Raw genomic sequence first — 22701 nt, forward strand, 5'->3', positions numbered from 1 at the left:
GTCTTCATTTAAAAAACAGAAATAAGATAGCCTGAAGATGTAGGTGGGAAGAAATAGTCTGCAGTGTTGACTTTTTTGAAAAGGTAGGGAGAGTGTTGATATATGGAGAGGAAGTTAGAGGTCTCATGGAAGTCAAAATAGCAGCTGTAAGTTGAGCTGTTGAGCAATCAAGCTATTGGGAAAGGTGTCCTTACCTGAAAATAGGAGGACTTAATCAGTGATTTCAGGGAGGACGGCATTAATGCTGTGTAGATCGTAGAGGGTGACCCCAGTGAGGGAAAGGGGACAAGGTGCTAGAAGATGAAGTGGTGAGGTGCGCACGTTGGGTGGGTTGTCCCAGTGTACAGTGCTAAATTGAGATGTAGAGGTAAAGGTTGTAAATCAGGCACCAAGTTCTTTAGTGAATGAAAGTTAGTATTCAGCAAACGATAGCAAAGATTAGAGTTAAAGGATAACTACGCTTTAGGAGGCTGAAGAGAATGGGAAATTTTTACAAAAATGAAAAGTATTGACCTGAAATCTGCCTCAGGAACCAAAGGAAATAATACCAGTAGTACCTAAGGCAAGGATATGAGAGAATAAACATCTTCCATTCACCAGGGCTGCTCAGAGGATAGCCAGGTTCTAATTAAAGCAAGAAAGTAAAGAGCAGTATTTCCACTAAGTTAAAAAAAAATGATAAGTACACGTTTTTTATCTTAAAGCATAAGTTCTGTGGGACACCAGCAAAAGATTCAGGAGTAAAAGGAGAAAAGCAGGAGGGAGCCACAGAGCAGTGCAGAATAACAGAATAAGCAAGGACAAGTGAGGAGAGGATGACCTAAGGATCACTCAGTCCGTGAATCCCCTGCATAAATGTGTGTGTTTAAAGCAGATGCCCGAGAGCTGCAGAGTGAAGAGGCCAGCAGCCGCACGTGTTGTCTTAGCAGCCCTGAGGCTTTTGGTCCTGCTCACCACACAGAACCACTCTCCTCCCCACCCCTCCACTTTCCTCCCACTCCCTTCTTCCCCCTTCCCTTCCCCTTTCCTTCCTCTAAAAATAGGCTTTCTGAGTTCTTTTTTTCCTTTCTCAGTCTCTGGCCACAGGAATTCCTTGGGCGACAGGTGACATTTGTGGCTACGTAGAAGAAGCTCCCCCTTAGATGGTGAAATCTCAAGTACAAGCGGCCAGCCTGCGACAGAACTGCTGTGTCAGCCAAGACGGCAAGGCCGAGGAAGTGATTGCTGTAGCTACCAGTAAACAGTGTGGCCTCTGAGGCTGAGTCCCTGAGCAGCCAGGCCTGAGCACCTGTTCTCTTGTAGCAGCTTCCCTAGACACCCAGGAGAGCGCTCAGAGCAGCTACATCTGCCGTCCTGTTGGGACAGGCCTACTCTGAATTGTGCTCTCGCTTCCTGCTGCCTTGCATGGGTCCTGAGGAACACATGAATTAGTTGAAACGTCTTATTTAAAAGCTAGAAGATTACAGAATTTGCCAGAGAGAATAATTACCCTCTTGGCTAAGATGGTGATATCCTTACATTTCTCTTTATGGAACACATGACTGAATGTTGTACCTATCATGTAAGAAGTTATTTCCCTCCGCCACTTTCTCACATTGCTTTTTGCACATTTGTGTTTGATTCTTCCTCTCCTGCCACCTTGTGTCTGCCACTTCTGCCTTCTGAGCCCTGTCACCTCTTCTGCCTTGTGCACATCTCTGCCCTCGTCTGTCACTCTCTCCTTGAAGCATCTGCTTACTGTATTTTCACTTTTCACCTTAGTCTTCTACTCTCTGAAACTTCATCATTAAATGGTCATATTATATATCTTGAATTAGAGGAAAGAGATCATACGTAAAATAAAGAGGAGTCCATATAAATAATTAAGGTATTATTTTCAGATTTTAGAACTATTGGTTCCTCATCCTAGGGGTATTTTTCTTCTACACTATTGCTATTATTGAATCCTTTATATTTAGTAAGCAGTATTGAGAATTTTTTATTTCAATGAAGCATTCATGTCAAGACTCTTGGACATAGCGAGCAACTTAGAGATTTTCTTAGTGTTTAATCATGTGGCTGGTATCGAATAAAAGATACTTGGAGAATATAAAAATACTATTGAAGTATCCAGCTTCTATTATTGAATCCTTTATATTTAGTAAGCAGTATTGAGAATTTTTTATTTCAATGAAGCATTCATGTCAAGACTCTTGGACATAGCGAGCAACTTAGAGATTTTCTTAGTGTTTAATCATGTGGCTGGTATCGAATAAAAGATACTTGGAGAATATAAAAATACTATTGAACAGTATCCAGCTTTTTTTTTTTCCTGTTGGTTCTTGTAGAAATTAGAGATTACAGAATGTGAGAAATCCTGTTGATCGACCTCAGAAATGGACCACAAACATCCCTCGGCAAATGCACCTAAGTGAAAGATTGTATCTTCACTAACACAGTGTGACAGTATTCCTAAGTGACCTTTGGAACCTACTGGGCACTTCACAGAGTAAACAAAATTCCCCTTGCAAGTTCTGACAACTGCCAGGCATTTGGGGTGGTGAAGTAGGCCTCTTGGCAGAACATAAGCCCCACGTGGCATGTTCCCTGTGTCTTGGGTTTGGCTGGGTAATGCATGAAGCATGTTTGCCAGTAGAAGCTCTGTCCCTGCAGTGGGTGAAATTCTTACATCATAAGAAGCTTCTGTCTAGGAGCAAGTCCGCCACAGAGATACAGCCACGGCAGAACAGCCCCTTCCCCTGCTCCCCACCACAACATCCACACTGCTTCATCATCTTAAAACCTTTGTATGCCTGATATTCAACCACTTTAATTTGAAAAATAAGAGTTTTTTCAGGCCCATCCCCATACATTTTGACTCATTGCATGTAGGATATGGTCCAGAAATTGCAATTATACCCTTAAAATAGTAGAAGTCTAAGAATTCGATTGTGGAACTCCCCATTGATAGGTAAATGGTGCAACTTGAGAGCAGAATGTTAAGTGAACTAAGTCAGACATACAAGCTCAGCGCTGCATTACTTCTCTTATATGAGAAGCACTATGCACATTTACATATATAATTCATACATATGCCTATATACACACAAATAAGAGCAAAATAGAAGAGCGATAAACAGGAAGTAGGAAGAAGTTCAATACTTCCCTAAATTACATATTCTGCTACTTAAATATTTCAATATATTTGCTAGTTTGTTGCATGTATACTAAAAGTTTATCTTAGTTCCTTAAAAAGAAAGTTTGTGTTACTATGTTTCTTTTTCATAAGAATCTTTCTGGTTTATGTCTTGTACTGAGTCACAACTTTAAAGAAAACAGTATACAGTAGAATAGCTATTGTTATAAATAACTTACCATCCTATCCCAAATAAAACTTTTATTTGTGTGTAGCAAATAAGGGTAGAAAAAAATGTTGATCTTGACTAGTTGGTTGATTTAGTGAAGAGCGGTGCTGGGCATTAAAACCAGGGCCTTCAGACTTAGCTACATCCTCAGCCCTTTTTTAAATTTTTTTATTTTGAGACACGTTTACTAAGTCACTAAGTTACCTAGGCTGGGCTCAAACTTGTACTTCTTCTGCCTCAGCGTCCAGAGTGTTGGATAGCAGGCATGTGCTATCATGCCCAGCTATTATGATTCATAAGAAAGAAAAAAATCAATTCAGATTAAGACAAAATGTCCATAGTAGAAATAATGCTAACCTCTAATCCCCCTTTTTTGCCCTAACAATGAACAGTTTCTGATTTTAGTTCTAAAAAGCGCTTGTAGAACTTTCAGTGAGATACATGAATTTTTTTTTAAACATTAGCATTAGACAGAATCTTCTGCCTCTGCTTTGATAGTACCAGGGAACCAATGCATCTACTCTTCCTTCAGTCGTTCACTCTACTATGTCCTAATTTTTATAGCATCTCTCATAATGTACATAATAGTCATACTTAATTATCTAGTTATGGACTTGTCTTCCATATCCAGAAAAGAATTGATAAACATGTATACAGTATTACAATTTAAATACTGCTTACCGTAAACCAAATAGAAGGAATATAGTCATATAGAAAGGAAACAGTCCTAATCCTATGTCATTTAGACTTTACCTTTCAGAGATCTTCCAAGTTCCTCACTCTAGTAAAGGAGGCTAGCCTTTTTATTTCTGTCACTTTTGTCTGTCACTGTTATCCATGGAATCCTCATGCTAAGATTCCTTTTTCATTGTGCTCTAATGCTTCAAGATATCTTCCCATGACTAGTAGGTAAATGGAAAATTCCAGCATTCATAACACTTTTGAAAATAAATTCATTCTGCCTTCACTGTAGAGTTGACTGAAAGTCCTCTTGATGGCAGATTTCACTGGAAATATTTATGTATAGGGTGTTTATCTCATATATAGAATATTAATATATAATGTGCATAAAACCTCTATAAAGATATGGCTTGTCTGTTGGCATAAAGTAGTCTCTCAACATGGAAGTTCCTTCTGTTTGGTAAAAGAATAAGACCAAGAACATTCATCAGGTCCATTGTGTTGACTTTTCTGTGATGTTCTTCAGGACTCAGCAGCCATTTTAGCCTTTCCTTCTGCAAATAGAGCTAAGACCTTGGGAACCTATAGATGCTGCTCAGAAAAAGCAGTGTTAGAGTGCTGTGAGCAGACTGAATAAATAGAAAAAAAATAGAAGGTGACATAAGAAGGACTGGACTGTGACAACGGGATATAACGGGCAACAGGCTCTTGGCCTATGGGCATAAACTGGCATGCCTTGCTTCATACAGGACAGCGATGGTAACTTTCTAGCCATGGAGCACTGTTTCTATTCATGTAACCCTTTGCTGCTTCAACCGGTAGAGTTCTCTTCTGCCATTTTGCCTTTCCTTTCTTCCCTAAATAAGAGGTCTCAGCAGACAGGAAATAGATTTGAAGGAAGTAGAGTGGAGCCAGCTGTACTGTCTTTCGGTACCATACTCAAAAGATTTTACTGTTTTTGTTCCCTTCCTTTTCCCCAATGTTAAGACTTCCTGGAATGAAATTCAGCATCTTAATCTAGGATTGCTCTGGTAAAATAGTCTTATCATGGAGGAGAGAGGATGATCAAATTCTAAATCAGATGCTACTTTATTGTTTTCTTGCTAGAATTCTTTTAGTCTACTAAATATATGGTAAAGAAACAAAACAGTTTTCTTTCCATTCTTTTGATATATTTAACAACTTGTAGCTCATAGTTTAGGTTCTGTGAATTTTACAGCAGGAACCCATGCCTGCAGAGCTCACTGTTCCAATCAGATTTATATTCTGTCATCCCAGTCCCTAGTTGACCCTAGTGAGCACTAGAGGTTGACTCAGAGAAGGGTCCTGAAGATACATGCAAGTTAAGGTAGGAGATAGATACTGTATCTTTATTTTGAAACTGGGTCTTGGTTATTGATGTTTCAGAAACACACATAATCAAGCAAGAGCTTCCGAAGTCACAGGTGTGTACGATTAAATGCAGTTTATCACCCTAACATATGAGAAAAAGATCTTGTGGGTTCTCAATTCCTCTGCACCCTCCTCCCTAATACTTATTGTTCCTGGTTAACTTTGTGCTAGTGTATTCAATACTGTTGACAAAATTAAATTACACTAAGTTGGACTGAGGCTACCGGTTTTCCTGCTATACTTCGTTAACACCTTGGGCAGGGATAACTTAATAGCCATATTTCCTCACCTTATCTCCCTTGCCATTCCCCATCCAGCCTTCACAGTTTATTACCCATTCACTTTTTCCTGTTTTAATAATTTCTTAACAAAGGGACTATTTCTTTTCTATAGCAGTGACTACATTGAATAGTCTTCTGAGTCCAGGACCATTTACATATGAGATGGAAACATTAGAGCAGTAAAATGCATATAGCATATTTAAGATACATTCATTTAAATTGCTTTCAGGATAAAATAGCACTATAAACTCTGCTTTGTGTTTCTTTTTCTCCATATTCTGTGGCAAGCATTAGATTGCATGTATTTGGAGATAAGGGAGTGTGCCTGATTTAGTTGCATTTTATTAACAAATGAAAAATTATATATATTTATGATGTAAAGTGTGATATTTTGACGGATGTAGACATTGTGGAGTGATTGGTTAAAGCTTATTAACATATCCAATGCCTCAGATAATTACTTCTTTTCTCTTATAGTGAGAACATAGCAGTGTTCAAGTTTGCATTACTGTCGTCATCATGCAGTACGGTAGATCTCTCAAACTGACTCCTCCAGAGACTTTGTACCGCTACCCAACATCTCCCTAATGCTTCCTCTGTCTGCCCCCACGAGTTCATTGATGTTGTCCCAGCTGACAGCATTTCCTTCTTTACTAAGTGTAAAGATTACCCCACTATGATATGCCACATTTTCTTTATTCGTTCATTACTTGATGGACACTTAGGCCAATTCCATATCTTGGGTTTGGTGGCTAGTACTGCGATGAACAAGTTAGTATGGGTGTCTCTTTAGCATACTAGTTCCGTTTCCTTCAGGTATATATACAGATGGATGATTGAAAAAATACAGTGTGCTTTTAAATTTTTTAAAAATTACTTAGCAACTTTCATACTGTTTCCTGTTTTGGTTGTACAAATTTACTTTCCACCAGTGCTGTAGGAGTTTCCTTTTCTCCACACCCTTACTTGTTAGCTCTTGTCTTACTGATAATAATGATTCTAGTAGGTATGAGGTGAGATTTTGCTGTGATTTTACTTTACCTGTCCCTTGTGGCTACTGTTTTGAGCACCTTTTCATATTGGCCATCTGTATGTCTTCTTTTGAGAGATATATTTTCAGGTTCTTGGCTATTTTTTAATTTCATTGTTTCTTGCTGCTAAGTTCTTTTAATTCCTTTTGTCTTGGGGAATTAATCCCTATCAGATATATAGTTGGCACATATTTTCTCCCATTTTATAGATTGTCTCAGTAGTCTTTTATTTACTGTGCAGAAGCTGGTTACTTTGGTGAAATCCATTTCTTTTTGCTTTTGTTGCCTATGCTTTCTAGGTCATATCCAAGAAAATTCTCCTATGATCTTTGTTAGGAAACTTCTCCATGTTTTTTCTTCTACTAGTCTTACAATGTCAGGTTTTACATGTGCATCTTTACTCCATTTTGAATTGATTTTTGTATTTGGGATGAAATAAAGGACCATTCTTCTCCATGCAACTTGCCCAGTACCACTCGTTGATGAGACTGTCCTTTCTCCACTGTGCCATTTTGTTACCTCTGTCAAAGAGCAGTTGACTGTGTATGTGGGTTTATTTCTAGGTTCTCCCACCTGTACTGTATGAAGGTCAGTATACCCGTTTTTATGGTAGTACCTTTCTGATCTGATTACTGAGGTTTGTAATATGTTTTGAAATCAGGAAGTATATTACCTCTAGCTTTGTTCTTTTTACTCAACACTGGCTGTTTGAGGTCATATGAAAAATGACACTGAAATTTTGAAAGGTATTTCATTGAGTAATATGTCATTTTAACAATATTCACTTTCCCAATCCATGAGTACCAGATATCTTTCCACTTATTTGTGTCTTCTTCAGTTTCTTCCATCAGTGTTTCAGTTTTCAGTGTACAGATCTTTTACTTCCTTTACAAAGTTTATTCCAAAGTCTTTTATTTTTTTGATGGCTTTATAAATGAGACTTTTCCTTGATTTACTTTTCAGGTAGTTTTTTTTTTAGCATAAAAAACATTACTGATTTTTGGGTGTTCCTTTTGTATCCTGCAGCATTACTGAATTTATTTGTTAGTTCTATAGATTTTGTGGTAGAGTCTTTAGGGTTTTCAACAGCTAAGTTCATTTTGTCAATGAAGACAATTTCACTTCATACATTACTATTAAAATATCTATTATTTATTTCTATCACCTAATTGTTCTCCCAAGAGCTTCTAGTACAATGTTGAAAAGGGGTGATAAGACTGGAAATCCTTGTCTTTTTTCAGCATTGAGTATGATCTTAGCTGTGGGCTTGTCATGTGTAGCCTTTGTGGCATTGAGGTGCAGTCCCTCTATTCCTAATCTGTTGAGAGTTCTCATCATGAAAGGGTGTTAATTCTGTCAAATGCTTTTTCTTCATCCCTTGAAATGATCATATGCTTTTTATCTTTCATTCTGATGAAATAGTGTATCACATGTATTAATCTGTATATGTTGAACCATTCTTGCATCCCAAGGATAAATCCCACTTGATCATGGTGAAGGATGCTTTTTATGTCTTTGTTGAAGAATGATTTAAATAACCAAACATAAACTACTTGAAATGTTGAAAGGACTTGAGTGATATGTGGGGCAAATAAAGGTCTGTTCTATCTGTTCACTTCAGTTGACTACTTCTAGACCAGCCATGTTCTTTCAGAATTGCTTGTGGATCTTGCTTTTCATTTGGAAGTAAAGTAGCACAAGTAGAGAAGAAAGAAGAATGTTCATGCATAAAAGCTTAATGTGGTAGGAATTTATTTTTCTGAAGACCAGAAACCAAAGCCCATAAGGTTGCTGACCTTATTGACCTCTTCTAAAGTTGCTGATAAGTAGATGAAAAGAAAAATCAACATCAATCACCCTGAATATCTGGTACCACCCTCCAGTTGCTGACTTTTTCTATACCAGTTCGAATGATTTCATCATCCTGTATCTAACACAGACGCCACCACAGAGCCTGTTTGTGTTAGGTCCGAGTCTCTTCCCTTTCACTACCACTTCTGTCAAAGTCCTAGCTTTTATAAGTGGAAAGCTTGAGAATAATTATAAGATTTGATTTGCTTATTGTTGATTTTGTTGAATAAATGAAAACTTTTTAGTTATAAATTGTATTCTTATCCTCTTGTTTTGATTTTGTTTTACTTAGCACACTTGGAATTGAAAAGCCTAAATGTAAACATTAATGTTTTCCATTAAATAAACTGATTGAATGCATACAGTTTACAAAGAACTGTGATACTCTGAGACAAAGGTAAATGTCATTTAATTTTTGTTTTCAAATAATATGTCAGCAGTGAATAACAGAAGTGTACTATATTCTGAGGTATGATATAATAACGTCTGAAATTACATATAACCATGGCTGGACAGCTGAGGAAAATGCTTTTCTTCTCCAAATAAAATTCCTCTTCTTTCTCTATGAAAGAATAAATGCCAAGCACAAAAAATCTAATAAAATAGTGAAGTCAAAAAGTGCTTAGAGGGCTGGGGATTTAGCTCAGTTGTTCCGCCACCTGCCTTGCAAAGTGTAAGGTCCCGAGTTTGATCCTTGATAGAACAAAGAAAAAAAAAGTGCTTAGTGTCCAGATGTCATTCATCAAGTATTTGGAAGCTGTCACAACTAGTATAAAATATTAATAAAGTACTTTTATTTACATTCTTGCATTTAACACCATAAAATACAAACAATGGATGAAAAAATATATGATCTGCATTTAACATTTATATCAAGTAACCTTACATATCAGAAAGAAAATGTCTTAATTTGGCAAAAGATATAAATTCTCTGTTTTATAAAGGAAGGTTTCTAAAGAGCCAGTGAATTATATTCCGAGTCACTTTCAGGAAAATTCCTCATTTCACCAATCAAAGTGACAAAAAATGAACTTTACCAAGTGTGGAAAGAAGCAAACACATTTAACTGTTAAGAGTTACAGCATTTTTAAATAGTTTGATGAGGAATATACCAAAATCTACATATTTAAAGGTGTTTCTAACTTTTGACCAATTCCACTCTCCAACAAAAATCACTTACACAAGTAAGTGTAAAGATTTAAGTTAAAGCATAGCTGCAGTGAAATACTGCTTGTAATAGCAAAGCAGAATGACATCAGTTTAAATATATATTAATAAATATCTAATAAATTTTATACACAGGAACATGCAGCCATTGAACCAAGGTGTATACATAAATTCTGTATTATAAGGGTGGTGGATACAATGTTAAAAGGTCCATGTTTCAAAGTATGTTTAAGAATCCTTGTAGATTGTATGTGCATTTTTATGTACACTTCTAAAAAGCCTATTTAAAAGGATAACTGCCAGGCTCAGTAGTGTTTAGAGAATGTTGGGCATAAAAAAGGGTTGTTGTTTTTTTTTAATTCAGAGGGTTTTTTAGCCTGTGTAGTTAATTCTATTAGCTAATTTGCCCAGTCAGCATACATTGCTTTTTTTTATAATTCTTTAGGTTAGCCAGAAAATGCTTATGAGATACCTAGCAAAGCTAGAAACCATATTTTTATCTTTTATTCGGTTTGACTACTGCAGTATACTGCCTTTCTGTTACCTTTTCGCATCAGCAATCCTTTATTGTCTACGGCATTTTTTTTTTTTTTCATTTAACAGCATATTATGGTTTCTTACTCAGGGAGGTAGCAAATTTTCAACATAGCATCTTATAACTTGAAGTGACATTTTCATGCTGATTTATCGATTACATTTTCATCTGTATTCTAAAATGTGAAATCATCTAGAAAAGATTCCTTTATGCAGTGATCTTGCATAACGACTCACTAGCTTTGTTTCTAAAAGTCAAGCCACAGATACATATGGGCCGCCAACTTCTATCTCCATTATTCTTATTCTCAGTAGCCACTTCGGGTCCACATGGAAGAGGCAGGTGTGAATTTCATCTCACTCTACATGTAGCACCTTGCCAAGCTGAGCTTCTGATTGTAATGCTTCAGTATTGTAGGAAGTAACTAGACTAGAACTGAATCCTTCAGAACTGTGGCATTTGGAAGAGATTAACAGCTAACACTGAATTTATCCTATGTAGAGAAATATATAGGAGAATCTAATCTTATCCTATATAGATTTGGCACCTCAGTTTGGAATGTTGTTTAAAAGCCTATTTGGTTTTCTTTTGAATTTTTGTAAGCAACAGCTTAATAGAAGGAAGAGTTCATAGTTATCCTAATGTATCACTGGAAGTGTTTTGAAAAGTAAGGCACTGCAAGGGAAATTTATGATTGTGTCTAAACTAAATGATCATTTTATCTCAGGAAACAGATAATTTTTAGATTGAAACCATTCCCTTTATAATACTTTTTAATCTTGCAAGTATGGTTGTAAGTCTATGTGTCCAGAGAAATAAATGTAGACTCAGGATTTTAGCATGAGGATTTTAAAACTTGTTCCATGATTCTAGCTTGTCAACTTTAAATTAGTATTTCCTCCCTGTTTTACTTATATTTTTTCCTTTGAATACTTCTTCAAATAAAAATAATATTGAGAGGATTGAGGAGAATGTTAATACTACTGTGAAAATATTTTTGCTTTTTTATTAGATCTGCGCCCCCTACCCTGGCATAATCTTAGTTGTTCTAACACTTTTACTGAAAGTCTCAAAAAGATAGTAAGTTATTAAGGGTTCATTCTTTGCCAGGTATTAGGCTAAACGTTGTGTATGCATTTTGTCATTGCATTGTCACAGCCATCTTTGGAAGTAGATATAATTATCTTGTTTGACAGATGAGGAAGAGACAGCTGAGAAAGTTAGAACATATATGACTTGTGAGTTGGATTTAGACTTACCTCATTCAAAATCTCACGTACTATTCCAGCAGTACTCTCCTAAGTCCAACAGAAACATGTGGTGTACTTTCCTACCTTTCTTATGTCTCTCCTCTTTATCGTTTTCATCTTCTTTTGAGGGAATAGTTGTAAATAATGCAAAAAACACACGTATTAAAAAGTGTTAGCATCATTCAAATCTGCCTCAACCTAAGTACCTCCATCATTGTCTATAATTTTAAGAAATTATTCTTCATTGGTTGAATCTTCCCTATTTTCTTAACATTGGAGTTTTTATTCTTTGTGTACGTAACATTGCTAAACCTATAACATCTGAAATAAGTGAGAGTAACTGGTAACTGTAAAACCTAGCTACTTAACTAAAAAATCTTATTCTTGATATCTGTATGAATTTCTGATTATGCATCTATAGTCAGTTTTCTCTTCTACAATTTGAAGCTAAAGAAAATTTCCAGAAAATATGAAATAAAAAAAGAAATGCTTAAGTACCTGCTCATTGGTTTTGAGACATGTATGGTTTTGATTATTTCTTTCCCATTCTTACCTGAGATTTATTTGGTAATGGTGCATTTTCTTCTTTGTGTTCCAAGGGTAGCCATTCCACAAAAGTAGAAGCTGTGGTCCGAACTCTCATGAGAATACAACGTACAGACCCAGGAGCTAAAGCCCTTGTCTTCTCCACGGTATGGTTCATATTTTCCTCTGCAACATTAACTCTGACCTGCTTTCTGTCTCTAATCGTTTTATGTCTAAGAGCTAATTTCTAATGCTTGCCCTAATGTAGGTTAGAGTTAGAATTACAGATAGATTTTTTTCATGTTCAATTTTTTCCATATCCTTAAGATGCAATTATTTCTAGAGAAATTAGATAATACTTTACAAGGCAGTTTCTGTTTTATGATTTTATATTAATTTTATTTATTTAAAGATATTCTTATTGTAACATTTGAAAATTGGAATCTATGACCTTTAAAGTCTCATTTCACATTTAACCTTAATTAGGTTAAGAAAATTATCGAATAAAGAACAGAATAAATCTCCATTTTTTATTTTTGAAAGATAAGTAAGGTAAATACATCCACTAAACATTGCTTCAAACACACTCATGTTTTTATCCTGTTTTTCAATGGTGCAAGAGAAAACAATGTTACAGCACAGCTAAATAATATTGATAGTACTATATTTAAAGATTTGCTCTATATAACTTAAATCTGAGAGATAAAATTTACTGTGATTTAGTCCTCTCAAATCTTTCTTAGATAAAAACTGTATAAATACGGGGTTTCTTACGTTTTATGTGTTCTAGTGGCAAGATGTATTAGATATTATTTCAAAAGCTCTTACTGACAACAACATGGAGTTTGCACAAATCAGTCGTGTTAAGACATTTCAGGTATGTCAAGATTTCCCTCTTGTTTGTTGAAGTGAATTTGGTTGCAAACCAAAACTGCTAACTAGCTTACTTACTAACGTTTATTGTCATGTGTCATATAAATCCCCAAAGTGGGAATTGAGTTCTTAACTAATTCTAAAATTAGCATTTTAAAGCATAGTAAAGAAAAGAGATATTTTCAGTCTTTTTAATTTTACCACTTAAAAAGACCATCTTTTTTATTTCTACTTTTTTTTTTATACCAGGGATTGAACGTGGGACCTTGTGCTTGTGAGGCAGGCGGCAGCACCACTGAGCTAAATCCCCAGCCTTAGACCATCCTTTTTTGACAGTCATCTGACTTTAGATCCTTTAATATAGGAAAAGATTGCCTACAATATACTTTTTGAACAGGGCCTTGGGCCTGGAATTAAGTTCTATCAACTATGTCAGGCTAATGTACCATGGTCGAAATTGTTCTCATATCACTTTTAGCAGAGTTACAGGTACACATTGTAAGGTACACACATACGTGCCCACAAAATTTAGCAGATTCATGTCTTTTATCTCACATTCACCTTTCTTTCTTGTAAGTTCATATTATTTATGTACATCACATACATTTACCTTGTGATTTCCACTATATTTTAGTAGAGCCCAAGAGAACTTAGGTGATAATTTTCCTCACAGTGAAAGACAAGAAAGAAGTTTCCATTTTCTAAAGTTAGTTATTATATATTTAATTTTCTTACTTGTTAAATATCACAATGACCTAATATACCATTAACATCTTTACTATGAGCTATGAAATTCTGCTCTTATTTTAACTGCTCCAGCTAAAATTAAAATGTCCCTTTCTTTTTTAGGAGAACCTATCAGCGTTTAAACATGATCCCCAAATCAATATTTTGCTGCTGCCCCTGCACACAGGTTCTAATGGATTAACTATCATTGAAGCAACTCATGTTCTCTTGGTGGAGCCCATATTGAACCCTGCTCATGAGCTGCAGGCCATAGGGAGGGTGCACCGAATTGGACAGACAAAGTAAGGACTGAAATTAGCATCAGCCAGACACTACATCAGCACTTTAACTTCTTGTTTATGTTCATTGTAGTCCATTTATTTTTAATCGTGGGTTGAACATCCCTTATCTGAAATTTTGGGGACCAGAAATGTTTCAAATTTCAGATTGTTTTAATATTTGCATATATATAATGAGGTATCTGGGGGAATGAGGCCCACATTTAATAATGAAGTACATTTATATTTTATTTTATTCACATAACCTGAATGAGGGTGATTAATTTTACAATAATTTTAGTTCATGTGAATTTTTACTGTAATCCATCACATGAGTTCAGGTATGAAAATTTCTACTGGTATCATGTCTGCATTCACAAATACTGGATTTTTGGACAAGAGATGCTCAACCTGTTCTTCCTAATTCAAATTTTAAGCATTACTATATGACTAAAGTGCGGGTTTTCCAACTGTGCCTCTTCTAAGCAGCAAACCCATGAATTCTCCTGTGTTTTGTCTTTGTTCCTACAAAAATCTGATCATTTCATCTAAAAATATTGTTAGGCATTCTTAAGACAGCTGCAGAGTTAAAGGTAATGCATCATGACTTTGAGAAGAATTGATTTGATTGTCAAGTAAGCAAATGTTTAAAAGAACTCATCTCCCATGGCTGAAAACAATTGGCTCCTTATGAAATTTTTATCCTAAGAAAAAGCATCATCTTAGGTCAGCTCTAAGACATAGACTTAGTTTGAGGCCCAAAACATAACAGTAAATATTATGTGGTACATTCTACTTTCATCAAGTATCAACATGAACTATTATCTTTGATAAGACCTTCCACATGCATTATCTCATGAATATTCAATGTCTTGAATGTTTTAAAATAAGTACATTTATACTAAGCACTCATTCAGTATTATTAAACTCCTCTAATAAATGTCATATACTGAAGATTCAAGTTTAATAAGATATAGTTTACTCTCCAGCTGGGAGCATACAGAGAATGTCGTTAGGTTGTACAGGAAGCAGGTGAGTTAATGTCAGGAACATAAAGGCAGTGAGCCTCTGTGTGCTAGAGAGTCAAGGAAGACTTCATTCATTGGGTTGAGTCTTGAAAGAATAATCGCTTCAAAGTTAGGCTACAAAAGGGTGTTCATACAGCCAAAGAGATTCACAGAGGTGATCATTCACCTGACATTTCTAGGGACTGTAAGTGGTACGAAATTGCTGAAGTATGAGAAAAACTGGCAGGAGATGAGGTCTCCCATGTGAGACCTGGAAATACGGACTGCTGTGTAAGCAGTAGCTGGGAGAGCACGTAGAACATCTTAATTTTAAATGTTCATCAAACAATCCATTAAGCAGGTGTGGCAAAGTGGTTTAACTCTATTAAATGCAGGCTCACTGCAGCATATCTTAGATTTGTTTTTTGTTTGTTTTGTGCTGTATTTGTAATGATAATTTGTTCTACCAGTGTTTTTCTAAAACCTAGACTGGGCTTATTTCAGATTTACACACAAGTCTTAAAAAGCTATTTGGCACTATCCAACAATTTTACTGTGCTTTTCTATTAGATGGATTTTTCTGCTTGCTGTGGAGATTATAAGTCTTCTATGTCTTCCTCCTCCCCACTGATGATTTTTCCTCTTATCAAGAAAATAGATGCAATCAGATTAAAAGTATCTCATCTTGCTGTTGTAAGCTTGCACAGTCATCCTGCATCAGTCTCTGTGTGATTCACTCAGTAGTTTTGTTGACCACCTTCTATGTTCAGGACACTGTTCTAAGTACTTGAGATCCAGCTGTAAGAGAATTGGTGGGGAGACAGCTTATAAACAAGAGCATCTAAAGACATACTATGTCTGAGCTAAAATGGAACAGCAGGGTGAGGAAGATTAAAGGTGCAGGTGTTGGCCCAGAAGACTTTATTGAGAAGGTAACATGAACAAAGACTGGAAGAGAAGGGAAAGTTAGTCATGCAGATATCTTGGCAAAAAATATTTCAGAGGACAGTGCACTCAGTATGGCTGGTCTGTGTGAGAAGCAAGGAGCCCAGGTGCTGAAAAAGACTGAGCCAGAGAACAGAAGAAGGAATAAAGCCAAAGACTTCTGGGGAAGAGAATTACACTGGGCCCAGGAGGCTACTGTGAGGATGTTTCTTTTACCCTGTCTGATAAAAAGACCCATCAGAAAGCTTTGAGCAGAGGAATGTCTTGGTCTAACTCAGAATTAGAAGAAACAATTCTGTGTTGTGTTCAGACCAGGGTGAAGAGGATCAAGGTAGAGTAGATGCACAGAGGGCCCTAGAGGCCATTGCACTCACCCGGTGGGGTGGGAGAGAATGTGGAGCTGATCGTGCTAGGAGCAATGCACATGCTAAAAAGTGGGCAGGATTTTTTTATATTTTATTTTATGTAGAGATAATGGGGAATGAACACACAAGGCCTTCACATTGACCTACTCCAGGGCACCCCAAAGTTAAAAGGCTCTATCAGAGGTGCAGCAGTAGACGAGCAAAGGCCACAGAAAATGATCAAACCAGTGACACAGACATAACCAGCTGTGTCGTGTGCTGTGAAAATGTCAAGATAAAGAATCTCATCATTGGGGTCTGATCATTAGTTTTAGCAGCATGGTAATTAAAACTACTTTCAGTGATATAGTAGAAGTGAGTGCTTATAAGAAAGAATGGGATTCTTTATATTCTAATTTAACAAACACATACATTGAAGAGATGGTAAGTGACTGGTCCAGAGCCCGAAAAGTGTGGTAGATGTAGGGCTGCGGTCTGTGCTTTAGCTACAATTCACTGCTCTTTCTGTGGAGCTCACAGGACCAGGACTAAGGAGTTTTGCTGCAGAAGAAAGGAAGCAATTAATATCAAGACAGATTTATTTTTGTTTTTTGTTTTTGTCCTTCCAAATGGGAGAAATAAGGAGAAAATGGTTCATTAGGGGGCAGAACAACTAGGGAAGCAAGAGCGGAAAAGAATACTGGATCAGTATGCTTGAGAAGGGAAGGAAATAGAGTGCTAACACTGAAGTGTGGGGTTGGTGTCAGGTAGGGGTGTACATAGGTCATCTCTGTCACAGTGTGTGCCTTCCCTTTTGTCACAAAGAAGTGTTTCCTTGCTTTCAGAAGCCAGCCACTCCATTTGTCCCATCCATTCTCACGTTCTCAAGGACTTTCCTCTATTAATATATCACTACACAAATACATCTTAATATTATCCATCTTAAACATGTTGACAGCAGGGCCACAATTTGTATGCCTCACTGCCAGGTGACTGAACCACCGGTAGTGTGCGCATGACTGTCCCAACATGCAGCATAGGACAGTCACATCAGGTGGCTTGTATCAGTAGTGGTTCAAGCTAGCAGGAATGTGATAGTTAAAAATAAAAAACAAGGGCCGGGGATTTAGCTCAATGGTTCTGGCTCCTGCCTCGCAAGTGCAAAGACCCGAGTTCAATCCCTAGTACCAAGAAAAATAAAATATAAAATGAATATATATATAGAATATACCTACTCCTACATTCCACTTCTCCTTTCTAAAGCTGCCATTCTCTCTCAGCCTTTCTGTTTGGGTTTTTAGCCTTACCATACCACCAAAATGAGGGTCTTAACATTATTGATGACCTACTTAGCAGTCCTGGTGCTACAAGTAGCACTGAGGTATGTGACTCTCATAGATCTTTTGACCCGGAAATGCCTGTTTACCTCCTACTTCACCTCGTATATCCAGTTCTCTCTGTACATGTATCCACGAACTCAACCTTCTCCTGAAGCCTAACTAATAAGTACCTTAAGCTTAACATGGGCAAATCGTAACTGCTTCCCTACTGCCCTCCCACATACCCCAAGCCTTCTTTATCTGAGACTGTGCAGTATCATCTGTAGTTGGCACAGATCTAGGGCTCTTCTGAATCTCATTTGTCACATCTCATGTCCAAGTTATCATTTAAGTCTTGTCAAGTTGACCTCCAGAAGATTTCCGTATCTACTGACTAATTGCTATCCCCACTGACACGACCAGAGTACAACCCACCCTCTCTACCTACATGACTCCAGAACTTCTTACCTGCCTTCCCTGCTTCCACCACAGCCATAGAGACTTGTAAAGTGAAAATCAAATCATACCTGAAACCCCTGAGAGAGCTTTCCATTGTAACCACAGTAAAGTCCAGCCTCTGTGTCCCCTGTCCCTGGTGAGCAGTAATAGTTGTGTTACACTGGCTTTCTGTCCGCCTCCTACACATTTGAAGCTTTCTCCAGGTGTGTTCTCCTCCCGGGAGCGAATCCTGCTTCTGTTTGGATGCTCTTCCGGCTCCCCTTTGCCTCCCAGCCTCACCCCCATCTCTCGTGTCCCAGCTCCTGTGTTCCACTCCTCCTGACATCATCTCTGCATGAAACTCTGACTCCCTCCCTCATGTGTTCATTGCCTCCTCACTGGAGTGTTAGTTCATAGAGATCAGATGGTGCCGAAGTGCCCTCCATTCAAGTACACTGGTGAGTGTCACAAGTGGGCACGGACTGGCGAGTATTGCTTAAGTCAGTTCCTGTAATCTTTTATTTTAGTTGCTTTTTTATTAATATATGTTTAGATACATACATGTTTATAGTCGCGCTCATCTTGGGGAATTGATTCATATTCCAGCATTCTCTGTTTAGCTGTTGTCAGATGTGCCACTGTAAACAGGGCTCTGCGTGTGTTGCTGTTACACGGAATCTAGCTCTTTTGGAAAGAAACCCAGAAGAGAGACGGCTGGGTCAAATGGAATCTCTATTTTTAGTTTTTCAGGAGCCTCCGTACTAATTTCCATAGTAGTTGTACTAGCTTACATTCCTTTTCCCCATAAGCTTCCAGCATTCATTGTTTTTTGTCCTTGATGATAATTGTTTTTCTAGAGTAAAATGGAATCTCAGTGCTTTTTGATTTGCATCTTCTAATTGCCAGAGTTGCTGAACATTTTTTGTATTCACTTATTAGCCATTTGTATTTTTTCTTTTGAGAAGTGCCCACTAATTAAAGATGTTTTTTAAACTTGCAATTTTTATGTCCCTTCTAGACCTACGATTGTACACAGATTCTTAATTAAAGCAACAATAGAAGAAAGAATGCAGGCCATGCTGAAAACTGCAGAGAGGAGGTAGGGAGCAACTTCCTGTCAGTACGTGCTGCAAGGTTTCCCTGTTTATTTACATAGGGTGTGTTTGGAACTTCTTCACTTTAAAAGGCAACAAAACATGCAAACAAATACTTCTGTAGAGTAAGGAATGACATTTTACCTATCTGGAATATCCCAGTTAATGTTTTACATGTTCTGTATTTAAGTTATTAATAGGGTATAATGTGTAAAAACATTTTCAACTCAGACTTTTCTTTACCACATGGGTGAGGGGTGGTGTGATACTGAGGATGAACCTGGGGCCTTCACACTGAGCTACTTCCCCAGCCCTTTTTATTTTGAGACAGCATCTCACTACATTTCCCAGGTGAGCTCAAGCGTATGATCCTCCTGCCTCAGCCTCATGGAGCGCTAGAATTAGAGCACTTTAACTGGACTCTGAAGTATGTATCCCTTATGACTTGCGGGTGTTATCCCTGACCTGGAAATGTCCATTGGACCCCGGCTCCAGCTTCGTATATCCAGTTCTCTCTACATGTATCCATGGAAACAGCCTTCCCCTAAGATGCCTAGCTGATAAATGGCCTCAACTGGATGCAGCACTACAACTGGATTAGATAAAATATATTTATGCCCATCTAGGCCTTAGTTTTATAGGTGTAAAATGCAGCTTGTATCACAGCATAGTACTTGTTAGTTACTTGCAAGTAGGAATATCTGAATTTTAAAACTTGGCCAGTGATTGTGGTATCAGTCCAGAGGCGGAATAGATGCAAAGAGACCAAAAGAGTCTTAGTTTTAAGATTTGGTTTTGAAATCATTAACTTGCTAATATTTATGCTATGAATTTTCTTTAATGTCATTTTTGAAACAAACTGATAGCGTTCTCCCTCTGCGACAGGACCGGAAGACAGCAGTCAGGGGCGATTCCCTCGAAGGAGAGGGTTTCCTCATTGCTTTGCGTAGCAGAGCAGCAGGTGGACAGAAAGCTCCCACCCGTGGGTGTGGGAAGGGAGGCCTCCTTCTGAGCAGGAAGGCTTTCTCTCCATGTGACAGACCTTAGTGATGTCGTTTACACTAAGCACATTTTAGAAAGCGATTAGAAAAGCTGCTGAATTCTTCCTTAGACGCATTAGCTTTTCATGGTCAGAGGTAAATTATAATTTTAAGCTTTATGGCGAACCTTACAAGGGCCCTCTTTCTTTTATGTTCTTTTCCTTTCTTTCTTCCCTTCTTCCCTTCCTCCTTCTTTCTTTCTTCCTTTCTCTTTTCTTTCCTTCTTTTCCTCCTTCCTCCCTCCCGTTTTCCCATCTCTCCTTCCTTCCTTGGAAATAACATTGTGTGTCAGAGCCACAAAATAATATATAGAAATCTTCAGTAAGTTTGATGAACGGTGATAATCTCATCACCTACTTTTTTCTGGAAGGCTTTTTTTTAGGTCCATTACAACAATTTAGGAACACGTATGTGTCTGGTCTTCTGTTGTTAATGTGCTCACTGATTTCTTCGGCTTTCTTCCTGCCCGGGTCCACTTGGAAAACCCTGCAGTCACATGAACTCATCAGGGAAGCATTCGGAGGCCTCCGTGCTGACCGTGGCCGGCCTGGCAGACCTGTTCACCAAAGAACCGGAGGAGCTCGAGTGAACTGCACTGCTGCATCCCACACTTCGCCAATGTATGAATAAGCTTCCGTGGCTGTAGAGTAAACTTCAGTAGATGTCACAGACACTGTTCCTAGTCGAATGAATTTGTTTCGTGTTTTGGTTATACACTGGCCTACTGTTATTGAGTCTTTTTCAATCTGCCGCTTTCAAAGGATCTATAAAGATTTTTAATTTTCCAGCCCTAGTAAAATGTGTATTTTTGTTCTGCAAAATATATCCGTACAGGCAGGAGAATTAAGAGAGGTAACAAATACTTTTCTTTTGATAAGACCAATCTTTAAAAGAGCTAGAATAAGAGCAAAAAGCAATTTGTCGAATTCTTCTGACCTGGAATATTCAGCCAACGTAGATTTCATTTTTGGAAGGGTCTTCAGTGTCTTTAGCACATGAGTCACCAATAACTTGTCAGTAATATTTTAAGTAAATGCTGAACGATAAGACCTCCTAGTCACTAAGTTTCAACATAACATTGTGCATAGTAATTTCACAGTAATTCAACTTCTAGCAATAACTTAATGTTAGGCAATTCTTTTCTCTGCATCTTGCTACTAAAATCAAAATACTGAAAACTTCGTATTTTTCAATTATGTGTTAAGTGGTGTCAGTGTTGTTAGTTCTAAATTAAATAGCATTTTAAGTATATTAACATTTACCTTACAATTAACTGTCATCTGTACTCTTAATTTTTTTTCATTTTTTACATTTTGATTGATATATCTGTAAATATTGCAATTTTTTATGATTGTCAGTCTTACCATTATAACATGGAACTATGGCAGGTGTTTTAAGTCATTATTATACCAATGTCTCGGATTGTTTTCCTTTCCTGTGTTCTTATGTAGCTACACATTTTAGCCACTAATATCTAAATTTATGACAGAATTTATTTCATTTCAGTCATTCTTTCCTGAAGGACTAGTGTTTGATTTGAACAAGAGAATGCTTTGTCACAATAAGCAAATAATTGTAGTCATAAAAACCAAGTGTTTCTTCTTCTGTGAAGAATTAATGAACTCTCAAATCACTGAATGAGGAGTAGCTCACTGTGTCCCAGCCATCTGAGGTAATCCAATAAATGCTCTTGTTTCTTTTTGCTTTCTTTGATCCTTCAGAGTTTTAATAACCCTCAGGACTCATTAGCTCCTACTTCACTGCCTGGAAAACTGTAATAGAAATAGCCGCTGGACCTTCTTCACCAAGAGGCTTTGGTGCTTAGCAAAGGTGCATTTTCTTACTCCAGGTTTATAGCATGACATAATTCAGCTGAGGAAAACACACATTTCTGGTGCTTATACTTCAGTTGATGGGAGGTATGCATTGATTCTTTTATATGAAATTAAACAGTTATTACTTTTGTAGCTCTTCGCGTATTATAAAGAGCTTTTCCGTACATTTGTGTGTTTATTTTTCCAAGCAACCCAGGGAAGTTGGTGTAATTAATTTAATTCCTGTTCTAACAGTAAGGAGCAGAGGTTTAGAAATACTGAGAAACCTGCCTGTAACATGTAGCAGAAAAACAGTGGCGCTTAGCAACCAACTACAAATCTCACGTTCTTTCACTAAATCCAAAGTGATGCTGAGGTTCTGAAGACCCATAGCTATAATTTAATAACGAAACTATTTCAGTATTGTTGGCTTCCTAGTATTCCTTTATGTCCTGTGTTTTAAGGAAAACAATTTGATATGCTTCAATTTTATAAAAAAAAATATAGACATAGATATACTGATCTGTATTAGAGAAAAACTACTCTTATTTATTTCTGTAAGATATCTTCAATTAAATAAATATTTTAGTGGAAATTGAAATTGTGGAATTGTTTCATTTCTAAGCCATAGACCATATGTATTGTCTTGCCTCGAGAAAATGATGTCAAGATTACTAATTCTAAGGAATTCCATACTTTATTTCTATTAGTACGTGTTTATAGCCCATGAAGTTGACATTCGTCTAAGGGAGCAGGTGCATGTATT

At 37.2% G+C, this 22701-nt stretch overlaps 1 protein-coding gene across 9 annotated transcripts in view; it reads left to right on the plus strand.

Moving 5' to 3' along the window:
- Window positions 1–21659, plus strand: part of Shprh (SNF2 histone linker PHD RING helicase) — a 78470-nt gene extending 56811 nt beyond the window's left edge. For 5 of the 9 annotated variants that reach the window (XM_033763242.1, XM_010626634.3, XM_010626635.3 and 2 more), the window contains 5 exons: window positions 12132–12224; window positions 12848–12934; window positions 13780–13958; window positions 19006–19086; window positions 20614–21659. In XM_033763242.1, coding sequence (XP_033619133.1) covers window positions 12132–12224; window positions 12848–12934; window positions 13780–13958; window positions 19006–19086; window positions 20614–20710 — 537 coding nt within the window. In that variant the 3' untranslated portion in view covers window positions 20711–21659. Of the gene's footprint in view, window positions 1–1073; window positions 2091–12131; window positions 12225–12847; window positions 12935–13779; window positions 13959–18307; window positions 18446–19005; window positions 19087–19432; window positions 20328–20613 lie in introns of those variants that run through there. The other 4 variants (XM_010626637.3, XM_010626636.3, XM_019207808.2 and 1 more) reach the window with 4 other exon arrangements.
- The last annotated feature ends 1042 nt before the right edge of the window (window positions 21660–22701 follow it).

Source organism: Fukomys damarensis, unplaced genomic scaffold (assembly GCF_012274545.1).
Source record: "Fukomys damarensis isolate Sample0158 unplaced genomic scaffold, DMR_v1.0_HiC HiC_scaffold_14, whole genome shotgun sequence".
NCBI classification, from domain to species: Eukaryota; Metazoa; Chordata; class Mammalia; order Rodentia; family Bathyergidae; genus Fukomys; species Fukomys damarensis.